The 20,642-nt window shown below is 35.1% G+C and overlaps 1 protein-coding gene across 2 annotated transcripts in view; it reads right to left on the reverse strand.

Annotated features, from left to right (window-relative positions):
• The window catches only part of LOC142330892 (uncharacterized), a 73,120-nt gene that overhangs the window by 49,587 nt on the left and 2,891 nt on the right, over positions 1-20,642 (reverse strand). Inside the window, exon 2 of one of the 2 annotated variants that reach the window (XM_075376362.1) lies at positions 4,322-4,511. The exons of the other annotated variant lie outside the window; for it this stretch is intronic. Coding sequence (XP_075232477.1) covers positions 4,322-4,511 — 190 coding nt within the window. The remainder of the gene's footprint in view (positions 1-4,321; positions 4,512-20,642) is intronic. 2 annotated transcript variants of the gene reach the window in all.

The following is a 20,642-nucleotide window of genomic DNA, read 5'->3' on the forward strand; positions in this document are numbered from 1 at the left end:
ATTACATGTGTTTATTACTAAGTAGCTTGATATATAGATTACACAATTATAACATTTTCTCTTGTTGTAACTTCAAGTTACTTATGATATGTACTAAGTGAAATTACAATATTCGATTTTCAGGTGGATTTAGAGGTCCAAAAGCACCGGCTTATAATTTTATTTTTTTTCTTGTCTAGGAAAAGTAATTTTCTTCACTCAATATACTGATTTTTTTTAAATGTGAGGGACTATTATTGAATACTGTTGATGGAAATGTTTAGTAAAAGGTAAGTAAAATCAAACTTTTTTACATCAAATCAAAGTAAATGTAGCAATCTCAAAATTACATTTTGTAAAGATTACTTTTTTAAAGTTATTGTAGAAACATAAATTTTTTTATTGTTTTTTTTTTTTTTTTATTAAACTAAAATTACAGCAGTAAGATAATAAATAAAAATTATTTAAGAGGAATGTAGTCATTCAAATGCTGTTAAGTTCATTTTCCACAAACTGACTTTTGAAAAATTTGTTACAATTAGATTTTAGTGTTTTGTGTTTACAGTTAGATTTTAGTTTCACAATTGCTTTAATCTTTGTCATTTGATAATTTTTTTTCTGTTTGATAGAATTATTTTTAGCATATGAAAAATACCAAGTCTGACCGGAATTTGAACCTGGACTCCAGATGAAAGGCAGGTATTAACAAACTTTAAAGGAATTAGCTCTGTGTATAGTTCATTTAAATGACATCCCACAATTGACTTTTTTTTATAATATAGAATAAAAATTCTCAGTGATTTTAACGACATCTCATTTTCTCATAATAAACATATTTGTAGTATGACTAAGAAATTTGCACCTAATTCATTTTTCTGAGGATCTCATTTACATTACTTATACTTTTATTTTACCTCAAGCCCTTCATAAGTAAAAAGTTTTAAACAACAGGTTTCAATTCTTGTTAATGTTTGACTCAGGTTATCAGATACGCATTTATAAAATAAAAAAAAAATAATTTTACATGCAGCAATTCAGCAATTTCTGACAAAAAAATAATAAATTTAATAATTTTTATTTTTTAAAATAATTTTAAATTATTAATTTAAGTAATTTTTGTGCATTACTCTAATATAAACGAAAAAAAAAACATTTAAATATTAAAGAAGATCAAAAATTTAACTATATTCTTCACCCTGCTTTCTCAAAGAGCTGAAATTCTAAATAAACACTTTGCAATTATCAATGTGAATGATAAAGAGTGCAAAAATCATCCACCCACATACAGTGAATACATGAAAAGGATCTTTATATTATAAAAATAATATATACAACAAATTCATTAATATTTCTATAACATTCTATAAGATTTCTATAATAATATTTGTAGTTGAAATAAACAAATTACTCTAAGGCAATGTCCTGCAAAATTCTATTTTCTGAAATTATTCTTGCTACTAAATTGCTGAAAACCAATTTTTCTTTAACTTCTCTAGTCATGCGATAAAATATGCTTTATGCTGAGACATATCACTACAACCCAATCATTCAAGATATTCAATATATCTCTAAGTCATATTCTATGTTTTCTCCAAATCAAAGACAGCAATAAGTCAGTGGCACAAATTATGGAGATCCCTATGAACTACCTATTTACTTCCTTTCTTTTCTACATATCTGTAGAAAATGTAAGAAGTCTTGCTTCACCTCTAGCCATATCTTTTTCCTGTCCCCATCTCCCACTTCCCCTCTTTGCTGTCCATTTCCCACTTTTTTTTTAGCAGAAGCCAAAATTTCCACTCATACCCTGCAATTTCCTCTTTGGCCAGCCTCTTAGCTACCTTCTTTCCTTCATAAAGTAAGAAATAATTTTTGGAAAGCCTTTGGATATTTAATTGAATTCTTCACACACTAAACAGAATACTAGAAGCAACCCTGTGTAATAAAATAACAATATCAGATTTTCAGATTAACATAGAAAAAAATAACATTCATTTGAACTAACACTAGCATAAATCAGAAATAACCCTGGTAAACACATTTACACAAAAAATTTATTGTTTCTAACATAACTTCTTATGATGATTGAACAAAAATATATTTTTTTTAACATGTACAATCTTTGAACAATAATATTTCTTACTAATTATTTTGTTGAAATTACAGTTATTGTGTTTTTAATGATAATGTTAATAAACATTCTAAAACTTACTATTACAAAGACAGTAACTGCGTTGTAGATCCAATTCATGCACTGATGTGATGCAACACTTCAGTGAACACTTCATAAACGCCCCAGTATTGCTCAAATATTCACAGATATAGACCAAGCATAGTTTCATTCTGCTTTTTCTACTGATTTACAGGTACTATGTGGAGTAAATTATGTTACAATAGAGAATAAAAATGCCAAGGAAGTTTGTAAATTATTCAAATAAGTTCTGGGATTAAACATTGATGGGATTAAACATCAAGATTATTGATGAAGTTTGACTTCACGTTTAAGAAAATGTTATGCAGTAACATTTGGCCGTTAAGTCAGCTGTTAAGATAATAGTTGAATATCTATACAGACTGGGCTAAGCGTTCTCAGCCTATGAACTTTGTCACATTGATGTTAGATAAAAGGAATAATCGGTAAATAAAAACAAAACAGTAAGTAAGTACCTGAATTTGCAATATGGTATGAGGCCAAAATATAAAAATAAGGTCTTACAGCCATATCATATTCTCCAACACACCTAACCACAGAAAATGAATCTGAAGTTGAGGTAGCTACTTTACTTCAAAATGAGAATCAAGGTGATCCTCATTCTGCAAACCTCATCTGATAATGAGGCAAATTTAACAACCTTGTTCGGGATTTTAAATAGTCAAAACAAAGGCTGACCTTTTGGGTTCAAGGCTGAAAGGTTGTTTTCCTTAAATATGACACTGAAGTACAATTCGTGTTATCGACATGAGCATTTAAAGATTTTTACTCTAAAAACAATATTTAGTGTAACATTTATTTTTTCTGTGACTGATGTAGTGATTGAACACACAAAACAAGTTAGTGCAGACTATTCATTGATTCTTCAAAAACTAGTTTGAAGGCTATCCTTTTTCACAATAGGGATGAATTACCTTTTGTGTTGTTAGATTAAGCAACTATAATGAAAGAAACAAAAAATTACTAAAATCTTGTTCAAAAAAAATTCACTGAGGTGAGCATTAATGAAATACATGTAACAATTTAAACAACTAAATTTTGTTGTTTCTTGGGCGTAGAACAATAAAGATAATACAAATAATTTCATCAAAAAGGAATAGCAAGAACATGAATCATTTATGCCTGGAAAGAAAAATGTTGTAGTATATCCCTTACTTGCCAATTGACATGATCCTTCTGTTTCAATTTCATATAAAATTAGGGCTTTGTAAAAATTTTAAGGCAATGGATAGAAAAAATAAATAGGGGTCTGCTTAATTATTTGAAGGAAAGGTTCTCTGTTCTAAGTGATGCTGAAAATCAATACATTTTTTGGACTCCAAATAAAAATTTTGATAAAAGATGTAACATTTTAAGATCTGTTAAGCCAAACTGAAAAATTAGTATGGGTGTTATTCAAAAATACATTGTGAAAAATATTTAGGAAATCAAAAATGTTCCAATTGGACTTCTTCCAGATAATCTTTATCTCATCAGTGACTAGTATGGAGAGCCATTTCCACAAAGATATCACTGGCATGAAAAAGAGATACAAGGGACAGTTTACTTATAGCTTGGTGACTAGTATTAGACACTGAAGGAAGGGGGATGTTCCAGATGCCAAACTGGTCGAAAACAACAATCATAAAAGTTGGCTAAGATGGATAGGTGTCACGTATATGTAAAAATAAATATTCTTTCATATTTCACCTGTATGTTACATAACATTTAAGTGTGGTACAGATAAACTGTTTACATACTTGAATTCAAAGAAAAAGTTCAAAGATTAGACCAATTTTCCTTCTTATGCCAAAAAAACTTTAAATTTGTTCCCAGCATAATCTTTAATCCCATCCCCAGTAGGATTCACTCATAGCAGCAAATTCATTAACATAAATAATGGTACTGTAATATTGCCCTTAAAGAGTGTTTTTTCAAAAAGAAATTAAAGTTATGAAGTTAAGAGATATAAACTAATGAAGCATTAAGAGAGTTAAAGGTGCATAATTATCAGAATGTCTGGTTATTCATAATTCATAATTTTCTTTAAATTGCAGTTTGCAGACAAGATTATTTTTAATAGAAGTTAAACTTAATACAAAATATAATATTATATTATTAACAGTACAATTACATATGTATATTATTTACCTAGTTCTACTGGAAGTTCCTTTAGTCTATTACCCTCCAAAAGAAGAACTTGCAAACATGGATGCTTAGCAATGGTTTTTGGAATTTGAAGTAGCTCATTATTTCTGATATCAAGCCATTGTAATTGTTGGAATGCCAGAAAGAAATTATCATCTAATTTCTCCACTTTGTTCCCCTCCAAATAAATGTGCTGAAAACATTTAAGCCACATAATCCTATTTGTCTAACTAATCTACATGAAATATCATAATTCTTTTGAGAAAAGAAAAGAAATTACAGTCACGCAATATTAATAATAATAATTATTATTATTATTATTATAATAATGTCCCCCTACTGGGCGCGTCCTCAAGGTGGCGGATAGAGGAAGACGCTGTAGATATACAGGGTAGGTGGTGTTCTTCAAAGGCCCACCCGCGGACCATATCAGGTACTTTAAATCCAACGTGTCTGTTCCAGATTGGGTGGTGTTTGGTCGGCGTCTGTTTCCCATGTTAGGGACGGCCGTTTCTATAGGTGTCAGAGCCTTGCCTGCTGGGGATTATCCTGTTACCCATTTGTTTTGAAAATTAATGGAGTACAAATATGTGAATAAATACCGGGGCGGTAGGGTGTTGCGGGCTGACACCCTTTGGAGCCGTCGTGATGTTCTGTCTGGGGTGAGGAGTGCTGGAGCGAGTGGCGGCACCTCACCTAATGGTACCACAAGGCCTGGAACGTCTGTGGCTTCTGTTGTGGATGAAGTTCAGTCACCCAGTGCTGTAGAATCCCGTGGTAGCAAGCGGTTAAAATGGACAGATTAACATAATGCCTGCCTTTACCGTACCTACCTAACTATAACAAAAATGGAATCGGACATGAAACAGTATAGTGTTCCGCTGCACCAAGCGATGGTTGAGAAGTTCCCTGAGCTACGATGTAAGTCTGTCCAAAATATCCTGGATCAGCGCAGATCCCTTTTTAAGTCTAATAGGGTTTCTGCAGATGTGGTGGCGTTAATCCGAGCTGATGTTTCTAGGGAGTTAGGGTTATTGTCCAGCCCATCTTCAGATGAAAGTGCTGCAGAAGAAGCGATCAGAGTCGACAATCCCCTCTTCGATCAATTTGCAAAGAACGAGATGCTGTATGGTGGTATGGATCCGTCGGCCAAACAGCGTATACCAAGGCTGAGGGTTAATTGCGGCACGAGAAATATAGTGGGCCTTATTAATGAGATTCTTGAAGAAAAAGTAAGATTAGTACCCTCCATAACTGAGCTCCATGAGTTAGTGTACATCGGTGCGATCACGGCAGTCAAAGCGATTGGTCAGCGAATCGTCGCTCCTGCAATGCGTAAGAGTCCCCAGCGTCCACCTTGGGAGGAGACTGTGTAGGAAAGTCGATAAGCTGAGGAAAGAAATTGGTCGTTTGTCCAGTTTCTTAACATCTGCTAACCCCAGTGGAAGGATCCGATCGGCGGCGGAGTCAATAATCCGAACGTATGAGAACCCGGAAGACACCACCGGCCATAAAATCCTGGATTTGTTAAACCAACGATTGATGGTACTGTCATGTCGGCTACGGCGTTATCAGCAGAGTAACATGCGCTGGGAACAAGCTCACTTGTTTCGTACCAATCAAAAGGAGCTGTATAAGCAGTTGCAGGTTTCACCTCAGCAACAACCTTAGGCGAACGCGTCCCCTACTAATGAGGAGGTCTTGTGTTATTGCGGTCCGCTTTGGTCGTGTTCCTCACAGCATAACAGTGGGGCAACGTGGATCCGTGAGGAACGAAACGAGTTGATAGAGTCCAGACAATAGTAGATCATTAAACACTCTAGAAGATGTACAGGAGGCGGTTAAGAAAACCCATAATTGGAAGGCGCCTGGGATTGATGAAGTGCATAACTTTTGGTACAAGCGCTTTTCATCTGTTCACAAGCGTCTTGCAGAATTTTACTCTGCCATCTTGAAAGATGCAAGTGTAATGCCAACCTTTCACCTGGGGGATGACCTATCCTCCAAGTACTGACAGTACCTGTCTTCCTACAATATATAAGCTTTTTACTTCTGTCCTCACTGCCAAAATCAATAAGCATCTTAAGAGATATCAGATCTTAGCTGAGGAGCAGAAAGGTTGTCGTCAGGGTAGTAGGAGCTGCAAAGAGCAGCTAGTGATTGATAACGTTATATCTGTAACGGCAAAGAGGAGTCGGGGCTGCCTATATACTGGTTATATGAACTACAGGAAGGCCTTTGACTCGGTTCCGCACTCCTGGATGATAGAGGTCTTACGTCTGTACAAAGTCGATCCCGTTGTCATTGAGTGCCTAAGTGTCGTTATGGGTAAGTAGAGCACAAATCTTTTGTTGACTATTCCAGATAACAACCCCGTTAAGGTCGGAGTAACACAGATCAACCGAGGCATTTTTCAGGGCCTTGAGCGCTCTATGGTTTTGTTTAGCGTTAAACCCTCTGCCTTCCATCTTACAGAAGTCCAAGAAGGGTTTTGCTCTTGGGCAGTGCAATTTTAGCCACCTCCTGTATATGGATGATATTAAGCTTATTTCTGACACTGAAAAAGGAGTCCAGCAACTTGTCAAATTAGTCGAGAAGTTCAGTGTCGACATATGCATGAGTTTTAGTCTTGACAAGTGTAGGGTCAATGCCATGAAGAGAGGAAAATTGTCGCAGATTGAGGCGTGTGAAGTGCCGCAGATGGATGCTCCTGCACTCATGAATGCAATGCAGCGTGCTAAGACATATAAAGTACCTTGGTTTCCTGCAGGATATTGGAATTAGCCATAGTCGAGCGAAAGAGGACCTTACATCTGGCTTTAAGAGTAGGGTAAGAGCCGTCATGAGTTCTCAGTTGAGTGGTTCTGATAAGGTAAAGGCCATTAACATATTTGCCATTCCGTTGATTTTCTATAGCTTTGGCGTGATAAATTGTACGCGGACAGACCTTGAAGGGCTTAATAGAATGATGCGTGTATCGTTCACGCGACACCGCTCCCATCACCCGCGCAGCTCCGTCGAGCGGTTTCACCTGTCCAGGAATAGAGGAGGAAGAGGCGTTGTGGATTTGCGGGAGGTTCATGCAAAACAGCTGCTGAATCTCCGGAAATACTTCCTAGAGAAGATCAGTCCAGCTTGCTCTACGGGGTTATAGTAAAAAGTGACAATAGTCTAATCCCACTATGCTTCAGTGATGAGAAATTCCAGCCCCTTGAGGAAACACCTTCTCCGAGATCAGTGTAATGGATAGGTGGCGTTCGAGGGAGTTGCATGGGAGGTACTATGCGGCGCTTATGGATGAAGCAGTTGATAGAGATGCGTCTGTGGCCTGGCTGGAGTATGCTGAGTTGTTTGCTGAGACGGAGAGCCTTGTATTTGCTATACAGGATAGGGTAGTCAGCACACTCAGCTACAGAATGCATGTCGTTAAGGATCCTGCTGCAATCATTGACCTGTGCCGTCTTTGTGGATCGACCAACGAGTCCATCGAACATGTCGTTAGCGGGTGTCAGTTTTTAGCTCCAAGGCAATATACAGTCCGACATAACAACGTGGAGAAGATACTTCATCAGTGGCTCGCTTTGGGCCTAGGTCTCCTTGCCGTTTCAGTCCCGTATTTTAAGTATACTCCTCAGTCTGTATTAGAGGACGATCGGTATAAACTGTACCACGATCGTACTGTTCTGACGGACAGGACAGTGGAGCATAATAGGCCAGACATCGTTCTAACCAAGAAGCAGGAGAAGATCACCTTCCTGATTGATGTCACAATCCCATTGTTCACCAACATAGTGAAGAAGTACACGGAAAAAATAGTGAAGTATAGGGATCTTGCAGATCAAGTCAGGGAGATTTGGGACCAGGAGAGCGTAATGGTAGTCTCGGTGGTTTTGGGCGCGATGGGAGAGATTCCACGTTCTATGAATGATTCATTAAGATCCGTTGGAGTACCAGCAAATCTGTTCCGACCAATGCAAAAGGCTGTGTTGTTGGATACATGCCGCTTGGTCCGTCGGTACGTCACAAGCTCGAGCGATAAGATGACGCCTGTTATTGAAGAGGACGATCAGGTGGAGTGCAGGCGGGGGACAATGGCAGTTCATAAATTTTCATGTCTGATATTTTGTCTTTCATTCATATATCTCAACCCATAGTATTCAATAGTTCATGTTCCCATATACAATGCATGTCAGAACATAGCTCCTGTGCCTTGACCTTGGGCGGGCCAGGATGCTTTTTACTGGGGTTGCCCAAGAGAATAATAATACATACAAAATAGAATTTAAAATAAGGACAGGATTTATTTACAGGTAGTTGATGATGTGAACTTAAGCAATTAAGCATAGAACAGCGTAGGGGTGTCCTTTTTACTCTCAGCAGCCCTTTCCACCTACTGGCAGTATGTTCAGCATGGCAAGTCGGGCTGCTGCTCAGATCTTTATTTTATATTTTATTAGTAAACAACCCATTAGAGTACCCCACTTCCTGTGTAGTTTTTTAGCATCCACTTCTCTCCAGTAAGCCCAGTTGAGGTCTGGTTCAATGCAAAAGCTTGTGGGGAAATTCCAATTAATTTGATGCCCAACATGACCACTTTATGTGAGGGAGGTCCACCTTGTTGAGTTTCCAAATTTCTGCCGGGGGGGGGGGGGTTGAAGTCTCACTTCACAAAAAAATTCAAAAATGTTTTGGATATAAATTTTTCATGGAGGGTCAATTCCATAGATTTTGACACCCCACATGACCACTTTTTAAGGGTGGTCAGGGGGGTCGGGAATTGTATCCCTCCAAAAAGCAATAAACATTTTCCGGATCGGTAAAGATCCGGAGGAAGACAAGTAGGATTGGGATAGGTAAGGAATAAAAAGGATATGAAAAATTCCCCTTATAAAAGTCAGAAAAAAATCGTAAGTGAAACTCGCAAGCACTGATCCTGTATGAAGCTATCCAGCTTCCAGTTATTATTCAAAAACTACCACAAGGAGTCCCCGATCCCTCTTCAAGAACGGCGCACCTCGGTGAACCGTCCTCTCCGGATCGAGGCTGCCCTCCATAACTAAATCACGCAAAGTTACACATGATCGAGGTCCTAACTGTCACGGGATTTTGTCTTCAATATTCTAGAACCTAGCTTCTCCACATTTCCCCAGGCCTGCCTACTAGAAAGCATATAACCCAGAATACTCTCTGGAGTAAGCCACGTCAAACTCAGTTCCTGTTAACTCAAGTATCTACATACAAACAGAGGTAGCGCGTTTACCAAACCGGCACAGGTACCCCTCAAACTCCCCATGCCCGGTTAGCAGCTGGGAGAGGTAGAATCCCACCTCCCCAAAGCCACGCTGAACCTACAGATCAGTGCTATGTCGTCTATCGCCCTTTGACTTTTTACATCTACTTCGAGATGTAAAAAGTCAAAGTCGTTGGGATGCCAAGGATGCAAATGCCTCGGTAGCATTTGCATCGGTGATTTAATAACTCGGCTTATTGCCTTCGCTGTAGGCCTCGTCCGGACATCTTGAATATCCAGGGATTAAGAACAGCAGCATCTCTTTCCACTGTGCAGAGAAACAGCAAGCTTGTAGCGCACAACGCGTCAAGGACTACCCAAGGGTGCCTTGAGACAAGCGTATTAATAATGGACCCCAGAACCATGTCCGAGCCCGGTCTCTTATCTGGATGTAGCCACAAAGCGGCTCCTCGCATCTCATCGATGGTGAGTCGCCACACGAATCTGTCTCCAAGGCGACTCAACTACTGGAAAAGAGCTCGGAAATTGTACGGAGAGCGACATCTCTACTTAATTCCCAAACCTGTAACTGGTTTCCCAAACCTGCAACTGGTTTCCCAAACCTGCTCATAAGAATTTTATATGCCTCACCCCACGGATTTACATCGAGATCAGCCAGCAGTTTTAGCCATGCCTTCACCTTGGCTTATTTTATGGCCGCATTGAAAGCACCGGCAAAGCATTCTTGCACGCCGGTAATCCTGAAGTAGTTCCTCGACTATCCGGCCAGGTACGTCTATAATTCCGCCCTCTGTCATTTCCTCCTGGCCGCAAACGCAGCAGTCCATTTCTCCGCAGTCACTAGACCACCAATATACTCGTCTACGAGAACAATTTAGCTTCTCACCACGTGGACATTCTTCAGTAATAGCTTCCGATAGGCTCTCAGTTGTAATTGGGTTGTTCCTTCGAAACTTAGCAGCAATCCTATCGACAATACGGACAGCCTGGAGTTCATTCGGTTTCCAACGCTGAGAACGCATCATACGTCCAAGCAACTCAGTTTGGAACTCGAAAATAATTGCTAGATGGTCATTTGCGATTTCATCAGAAAGAAGCTTCCAGTCTCGAATCCTAGGTACTATATGCTCGGAGGTCGCCGTAAGGTCCACAACCGACCCGCGCCCTCTACGAGCATAAGTAGGTAAAAAGCGCTCATTATTGACAACTAGCCCAAGTTCTGAGAACAATGCTGCCAGAATGTATCCTCTTGGGATGGAAATCATTCCCCAAGCTCCAGCCAGACATTGCGAGTTAAAATCACCGTTTAATATTTCTACATGTCGGATACAATCCTCCAGATCACCAAGAAAAACTTGATATCATTTATCACTGGAATTAGGTGAAACATAACCAGTTCAATTGGTAAGATCCACAGATACATATCCATCAATTCTTGATACCCAGGAGACAGCATACCGGCCCGAAACATTCGTTAGGGCAAACTTCGAATCCATCAACAACTCACTAGTGCGTGGCCACCCTTCTTCTGTTAGGCACCACAACAGTCAGGAAATCCACATCATGCTCAATCGCAACACGCCAGATGTGGTCATGTGCTATGAAACACCTACTAGCATTAACTTGCATTATTCTCATTACGAAGCCTGTTTACCACTCCTTGGACCTAGCCCGATGTCCAACACCTCCACAACATCTTGCAGGTTCCTGACAATTTGTCCTATGGTGGCCCTGTCCACCAAACCTGAACCAGCACTTTGACCCATCTGGGCCCCTACAGAACGCAGCCACGTGGCCGGTCTCCCAGCACCGGTAACAGCGATCATCAGGCTCCCGAATCAGCTTCTTAGCCACCAGATAGCTAGTGAAAACATTGGCTATATCCTAGGGTCTCCAAAGGAAGACCAAACTGAGGACAATTTAAAATCCTCATTCTTTTGATGGGAAAATGAAAGATTAGTGTCATGCAAAAACAAAGTAATAACAAAAATAATAATAGCAGTGTATAATAGCAACAAAAAAAATAATAGTGTATAATAACCACAATAATAATAAACAATGATAATGATAATAATAAATTACATAAAAATTAAATTTCAAGTAAGGACAGGATTTATTTACAGGTGTTTAATCATAAAAACCAGAATTGACTCCCATTGACAAAAGGCACTGTAATGACCTCTAATATTTACATCTTTAACAACTATTGTATTACTATTAAAATAAGATTAGTCTGTTATTTTAATGCTAATACCTTTCCTTTTTACAAATAAAACTACCCTAGCAATTTATGAATGAGTTCATCACTAGATATTGTATCTTGTATTCACTAGATATTTGCTCCTTCGCATAATAACTCTTTGCTTAAAACTGATAACTCATCTCTCCTGGAGTATTCATACTCCTATCCTCTTTATCTGCAGCACCAGACCCAAGTTGAAGCATGAGAATCATCGTCAGAGTCCTTAAATTTTCCAATGGATTCCTATCCTGGTCCAGTAATTCTTCTCATGGAATAACATCTGTAGTAGGTGTGTCGTTGGCTAGTATTACAAAGAACGATCATTAAATGGACTTCTTAGTCTTAGAAAAAGGATTCCTTTTAGATCCCTTCTGGATTCTATCAATTATATTTTCTACTACTTTCTTCTTTGGCAGGAATCCGTTACTCAGATATGTTAATACCAGTCTTGTTTATATATATATATTTATAGTACAAGGCGTTTACTGATCCTTTTCAAGAATTTAGATAAGATCTCCTACATTGAAATAAAGAAAAACCTTTACATCAATATATGTCTGGAATACTTAGCTTACCAGCTATCCACCATTTTGAATTTTAACAGATTTATTACCAGGAATGGCTAATCCTATAGAGCGGAAATTTTGTGTACTGCTAGGTACCTAGAGGTTTATTTATATAAAAATAATTAACCTGATCTTTCAAATTTCAAAATGGCAGCTATGTAAACATTTTTAATTGTTAACTGTATTTGTAACTGTTGGTTTATTTAAGTAAAATGTTTTACAAAAAATTGTTAAGCATTTTATAACAAAGAAAATGATACCCAAGTTATTCAAATTCCTTCATAAATAACAAGTTATGGCAAAACTTCTTGAAGTGAGTTTCTATATTAAAAAAACAGCTAATTCCTTCCAAATAAAATTAATAACTCGACACTATCTCAACTGGAATAATTTTATTAATGTTCTCATACAATAAATTATAAAAATTCTATAATATTGAAAATATCAAAATAAAATAGAATATTATTAAAATCATGAAAGTGTTATAATAAATAATATTATTGAAAAATATACTCGTAATTTCAATTAAAATAGATGTTGCAATTATCAAGTCATTTGTTGTAAATGTAAATAAAAACTAATACCCAGTTTATCTTTTGCTATTAACCAAGTGATAAATTAACCTGTGCTATATGAATGAATTATTTTTTTTACCATTATGTTATTCACAATGCCAGTTTTTATACAAACTTAATGTCTAACATGCATTGAATGTACTACTATATCTAGCACGTTGCAAATTTACCAAGAGATACATTAACCTGTGTTGTATGAATGCACTGTCTTGCACATTGCAACACCCTTGAGACAAGATAGTTGTTACCAGGAACACTTCTGCAATTGAGTGTTACCTTCTCACAGAATTTTTTCATCCATTCATAGATGATTCAGCAACACAGTTAGCTTATAACATCAATATATACACCCATTTCAATATATACAAATAAAAACATTAAAATAAAACATTCAATATATATCAATTGAGGAGGGTGCAAGATAAAATATCTAACCATCCAGAAAAAGTACTAGAGAGCTGTCTTTGGAATATTAATAGCAACCCCATGCCTAATCACTAATCACTGTCAATGCGTACAGAAGCTATTTACCTTAAGATTATACTCAACATGTTCAGTTATGCTATTAAAAAAATTTGGATTAGTGCGTTTTGGAAAAGCTGGCTTTTCCAAAACGCACTACTCCAAATTTTTTTAATGATATTTTCTTTACTGATGAAGCCAAATTTACAAAATCAGCCTTTCTTAACCGGCCTCTTGCTAAGATCAGAGTGTTGTACCCACAACACACAAAGAACACTAGGAAAGGTCTGGCTGTCATAACAGATGACAAGGGAGAGTTCACTTCAGAATTTGTCGTTAGTAAAAGTTTTGAAGTCAAGTGGATCAGAAATGTAAAAGGAGGCCTTGAGTCATTGTCTATGATATAGATCGTCACTGAGGAGAAGGTTGAGAACAAAACACAGACTTGGATGAAGCAACATTCAAGTCCAAGCGCAGCTTTTTGCACAAAACTGGTAGATGTGATGCTTAAAGGTATCGCAGTATATTCAAAGTAGGACCTACTCTGTTTAACAAGTTTGTTGCTGAAGGTAGATTGTTTGTGGATTTCTCTTCTTGTATAGTCAGGGGGTACACATTGATGTTCAGAGATGATTTTAGTGTTGTAGATTTGGTCATAAGTCTAAACTCTGTCTATATGCTTCACTGTGAACATTGTGGTGATGAGAGCCACATATATTAATGAGTGTCTTAACATGTCTGGAGCTCCTACTTGTGTAAATTTCAGAAGGTTGGCAAAGATTACAAAACCGCTATGTCAATAGCAAGGACTGTGGTTGTTATTTGAGGGCTGTTGAGATCTATTTTCATTACATGGTTAAATTAGGACAGCTAAATTCTCAAGATGCTTAATTGCTTAGTTTGAGTTAGTTGAGATTGTTAAAAGGAAGCCCATTGATCATTGTTATAATTTCAGTTCTGTGTTCTGAGGACATTGGATTATGCCTTTTTGTAGCAAGTTTCTGATACTCATGTCACTAAACTTGTTTTGATGGCCTTGATTTATATGTTGTTAGTTAATATTTTCAATATGGAGATCCCATTGTGGAACATTTACAAAGGTAGGATATAGAATTCTTGGTCTTGTTGGTAACTGTCCTATAGTGCTAGGTGCTTATGTAAATGCTAAGTCACTTTCTTTGGCATAGTGGAGTCACAGATGGTAGTGGTGAATTAGCTGAAGGCTTTGTTGTGCAGTATGGATTTTTTGTGTGGTATGGAACCTTTAATGTTTTCATCAAGTTCACATAAAATATAAATAATAAAGGTTCAGTTTACCAACAATATAATAAATAAATAAATTAAAAAACTTTATAATAAATAAACAAATTTTAATAATAATAAATTTGACAGACATACCAGAAAACAAGCTAAACAATATACTATTATAATACATTTTAACTAATTTTATCCTTGAAACCAAAAAATAGCACCTTCTAATTCTTTTATTTATAAAGTAATAAAATATTTAAAACATAACGTAACTAAATAATTAATTAACTAACATTAAATATATTACTGTAACAAAAAAATATATATATATTGTTATTAAGCTGAACCTTCATTATTTATATTTTATTTATAAAATACTAATGGTGCTATATTAAGAAAAAGAAGAGAAAATATACACTGGAATAGCAGATGGGAAGGAAATGTTTGCTGGAACGACTACTGATGATATTGTTGGTAGGAATATTTCTGGTAGAAATATGGTTGGTGTTAGGTCTGTTGTTAACTATTGTTATCGACTAAATATTTCTGAGATTGGTAGGGAGTCCCTGTTCATCAGGAGTTTTCTGCACAATAAGGTAGACTGGCCTAAATTTGTTAATACTCTCTCTTCTAGACTCCCATGTCTTAGACCTCAGATAACATTCAATTGGAAGACTGACAGAAAGATGTTCTATGGCTTTCATCGATACTGCTGAGAATTCAATTCCCTGCAGTTCAGGTAGAGAGAGAATTTCCCTGGGATGGACAAGACATTTATCTTTATTGAAACAGTCCATGAACAATATCAGAAGAACTGGTTAGCGGGATAGTGATCTTGAACAGCAAGCGGTTTTGGTAGATTACAAATGAAGGCAGAGGTCTGAATATTTTCATTTGGTCAGGACATCAAGAAGGGATTCTTAGTGTTCTTTTGTTAGAGAGCAAGGAAATAAGGATCCTGGGAGTGTGGTGTATAGAGTCCTAGGGCATAAGCATAAGAAAAGTATTCTTTTGTCAGCTCTCTCGACCCAGCAGGATGTTTCTAATAAAGGTGAAATTTTACATATTCTATTAAATGATTTGTTGCCAGATGATGTTGTGAAAGATATTTACATTTTCTGATGGCTGATCTTCCACCTTTACTTGAACATTTTCTTTAAACACACACAACAAAACATAGTTCATGCTGGATGGGGCTCCAGTTCATTAGAGATAACAAGTTCAAGATCACCTAAATAAAGTATATTATTCAAACAGATGGGTTAGTCAAGGAGACCCAGCAGCAAGGCCAGCAAGGTTTCCTGACCTCAATCCTCAACTTTTTCTTATGGGGCTATTTAAAGACACTTTTATATGACACCCCAATGGATACCATAAATGAATTGCATACAAAAATTTTAAGTGGGATTGAGAGGATTCATCCGACAACTTATATCTTTGAAAGAATCCAGCAGTCAAATGAAAAATGCCTGGATACATTATTTTGAATGAGAGCTGCCATTTTGAACAAGCTACGGTAATTCCTTTTATTAATGTTTTTATCTGAGATAATTTACTTTTATTAAAAAAAATGTTATTGTAAAATAAAACAGTTTGTTTAACCATTGTTTGTTCATTAAATGAAAAATGTAAATATTTTCTCCATATTTTCATGGTTTCAATAATTTTATTTTATTGTAATTTTTCAGTACTATAAATTATTATAATTTATTACATGAAAAATTAATAAAATTATTTCAGTTGAGATCATGTTGAATTAATTTTATAATAGAAATGAAAACTAGTTTTTTAATCTAGAGACACTTCAAGAATCTTTCCTGTAACTTTGCTATTTATAAACAGATTTGAATTAATAAAGTGTCATTTTTTTTGTCATAAAATGCTTAACATTTTTTTATCAAACATAAAATTTAAATAAACCAGCAGTTACAAATATTGACAATTAAAAATTTTATACGGCTGCCATTTTGAGGTTGATTGAGAGGTCAGATTCATTAATTTTGTATAAGTGACCTCTATCCATGACTCATGTACAACTCGTAAAGTCCAACTGTGATCAGCTAGCATATTAACACTCTGTTTGCCTTTAGGTTTAGTTGGAAGAAATCCAGATATAAATACAGGAAATGAATTTTTATTAACATATTAAATTACATAGCTCTGTATGAATTTTATTTTATTTTTTTTTTAGTCAAACAGTAGTTTTTATTTAATATTTGATTAGTTTCAGTAGTGTAAGTTTGTAAATATATTTAGTAACAATGGGTGACAGACTAAATACTAGTTCTGGAATAAAAAAGTTCTTACTCAACATGAGGGGGAGGACTGTAATGAACAAGATACTTTGTATTTTTATGGAATGCTGTATGGTGTTACACAATCAACTCTTTTGTGATTTATGTACATCAAGCAATCACAAACAAGATAAAGTCAATGACAAGAGCTTTTGCAGAGAAAATCTGCATAGATCTTACTATTCCAAACATTCAGAGAGGCAAAAGGTGCCAAACTTCTCAAGGACTCTCAAGCAAAACATCAATGACGTTGTTGGTCCATTGACTTCTGAAGTTGATAATGATCATCAAAAAATTGGAACAAGAAAAATATGAGGATTTGCCCTGCTAAGAAGGGAAGATTGACACCATTCTGTTGCAAAAGCTGTAAAAACATATTTACATGGAGCACCGAAGAATTAAATCCACAGAAAAGTTGTAAATGGACAAAACCCACACAAATATGTTTAAATAATGAACTTGAATTAGTTTTTTTCAGTTCTTTTATATTTTTTCGTTTTTTTTACTTGAGTAATAGTCAGACTATGCATTGCCATTTACACGTGAGAAACCAGTGTTACCATTCTAGGGTAAAACTCTGTCAAAACAGCGAGTTCTACATTGGTCAAGATTTAAATTAAATATTTCATCTCTGACCAGTTCCCTATTGTGAACCAATAAAAAAATTTTCTTTCATTTTTGTTTCACTTACTTTTGAATTTTGGAATTTCTGCTTATGTTCAAGAATCCTTGACTATCTTTCTTCATAGCTTTTACAAGAATTTTATTAATCCCAGTTTGAAATGAAGAGGCTGTAGAAACACTTTCTGATTTAACTACAGGCTCATGAATAATGTTTTGTACCAGAAGTTAAGTTCTCATGTTTCTTACCCTATTTTACTACAGAATGCTGATACTTAGCTTATCCTGTCCCATTCACAAATAAAACAACAGTATTTGGTGTTCCTTAACTTCATCCTACAAAAGAGCTGTTACTTTTAAATCTCCATAAACTTTCCAACTGTGCTTTTTCAATTACAGTTTTCTTAATATCATAAATTTATTTCATATTAAAAGCAGAACTTCTTTTAAGCTGTACTTGGAGGAATCAATGGAAAGGCGCCAGTGCCACTTTCCAGGATCATAAACTTGCCCTTATTGTAAAATAAGCTCATCAATATTTATACAGTAATCCAACTAATTTTCTTTAGCAAAGTATTGAGAAAAATCTTTCATTCGACTTTGATAGCCGAAGATTTTTGCATTTTTTTAAAGTAAATTCTAACCTTGCAATCTTAAGCCTAAAAGTTCAGCTTGATTTTTTTGTAAGTTTAAATCTTTTACAGAGTCATTTACCTCATCTTGTGAATTAAGATGTGGCTTACTGGATTGCTAATTCAATTCATGATTATCTTCCATAATGTTTACTTCATCAGTGTTTTTATGAAAAAAGTTTTCAGGAACATTGTTGTGAGGTACAGTCTGAGTGCAGATAACAATGAAGGATCTGTTATCTGTAATGATCTTCTGGTTCACGTCAAACCGTAGGGATACCAAATGGCAAAGTCTTTTGATCATCAGTTTTACAATCTCAGTACAATTTACAAATTTTTTTAATTAAAGCTGTAATTTTTTCTTAAGTGATTTTAAGTGAACTCACCACCTTAATAAAGCTACCAAAATCATTTAGATACTTATAACGCATTATGAGACGTCGCTGTAGTTCAACAAAATACTTATCTGGCCTCCAACATATTTTATTTAGTGTTTAAGACTAGCACACTAAGAATTTATACTGTAATAATAATTTAATCAAATTGGTTTTTGACAATTTGATTAGATTTAATGAATTTCTTTATTTAGCATAATTTTCTGATTAAAAAAAAGTTATTAAAAACAACATAATTGTTTAATTAAAAACAAATTAGTTTTTAAATAAACATCTTCTTTGACTAAAACATCAACTCTTCAATAAATTTACTTTATTATCAATCAATGCATTGCAATCAATTTGTAACCATTATCTGTTTATTCCCAACATTATTTATCAAGTAAGTATTTATCAAGTTTATATTGTAATTCACTCATACCTGTACAAGGCAATGGTCTGTGAAATTCCTATCAACTGAATAACTAGATATTTTATTATCTGTAGAAATTTAACTGTATGTGATAAATACAATTCTGATCTGTCATTTCTGTTTGAAAATCTGATGATCGAATTTTCATATTTGCTTTAATATAATATTAAACTATAAATATTGACTAACTTCATCTATATTTTAAAAAAAAAAATTTTATATCTGTGGATTAGCACATCAGCCTGCTCCTTACATGATCTATTATATAATATACATAGTAATCTCAAATTTGCACAACTTGCAGTGTTTTAAAAACTTGCACAACTAATAAAAAAATTATAAGCGCTTAAAAATAATGAAAAACCTGTTTAAAGCAATACCATTTTGACTTATTAAATAAGCGCTCCAAGGAGGTTTCTTGTCATCTTGGCACTTTAATATTTTTACTTATTTTTTTCAACTATTTTAATTGTGTCATTACTAATTCCTGTTTTATGTCTTATCTATCTCTTAAGAATGCTTAACTAATTCTTTGTCAGTCTGACCAAACGCTCAGACACATTGATATTATTTTAGATCTAGTCTATGATTGAGGAAGTAAACTGATAATTTTAAACCTTATCTTCTTTAGAAACAAGAATACATTTTTCTTTTAGTTATAAAATAAGATCATCATATTCATGTAAAGATTGAGCTGGATTTTCATTTTTAGAAACTTTTGAGTCAAAACACAATTCAAGATTCATTTTTAATTCAAGTTTTAATGCTGATGGCCACTTTTGATCTGTGCTTAATTTTTTGAATTTATGATGGCGATTCACCCAAAATGATACAAGCAGCACCCAATTGTTCAACATTGTGATGTAGGGCCAATGTATTGCTCTTTGTCTTTGCATTCATATAGTTTTGTTCTGTTGAGAAAAAATACTTTTGAAACAGTTAACACAAAGAGAATTTCTAGGAACTGAATTTAAATTTGGAAAAATTAGTTCTTTAAGAGCTTGCTCTAATGTTATTTGTCCTAAGTTTTTCTTAAGTTTTTTTATGAGTTCTCAGAGGGTCACAACAGAACTATCCATACACATGACTGAATTTTGAAAAACCTTTTTTTACAGTCACAAGTGACAACTTAATTAACACGTAAAAAAATAAACTAATTTTCATCACAAAATTCACAAATTTTAATGAGCTCTTTTGGCACTGTACCATACACTTATGATACTCTTCATGGAACATTGTTGTTCCATTTTTTTATGAAATTACTTGAAAATTATGCAAAATTTAATTGATTTTAAAATTTGCAATGTAAAAGTTATTTATTCAATAAACACTTCCAAACACAGGATGAAGTTTGAGACACTCTGTAAAGATGTGAACAGGTCACTAACTAAAGTCAGCCTGACCAGTCTGTAAGAGTAAAGTTAAATGTTGCAACAAGCATAAATGATCATGTTGAATATGTAACATGAACATATGTAACATGTTGGTATGCAACATGAATTCTCCTACAACTGGACATGACTTCAAGCGCCTGTTATAACATGAACACTGCAGTTGAATGGTCCAAACAAGTTTATTTCAACTATAGTAATAGGTATAAAAATATTATAGTATTAAGAAAAC

The sequence above is a fragment of the Lycorma delicatula genome, chromosome 1, assembly GCF_047948215.1.
Source record: "Lycorma delicatula isolate Av1 chromosome 1, ASM4794821v1, whole genome shotgun sequence".
Lineage (NCBI taxonomy): Eukaryota > Metazoa > Arthropoda > Insecta > Hemiptera > Fulgoridae > Lycorma > Lycorma delicatula.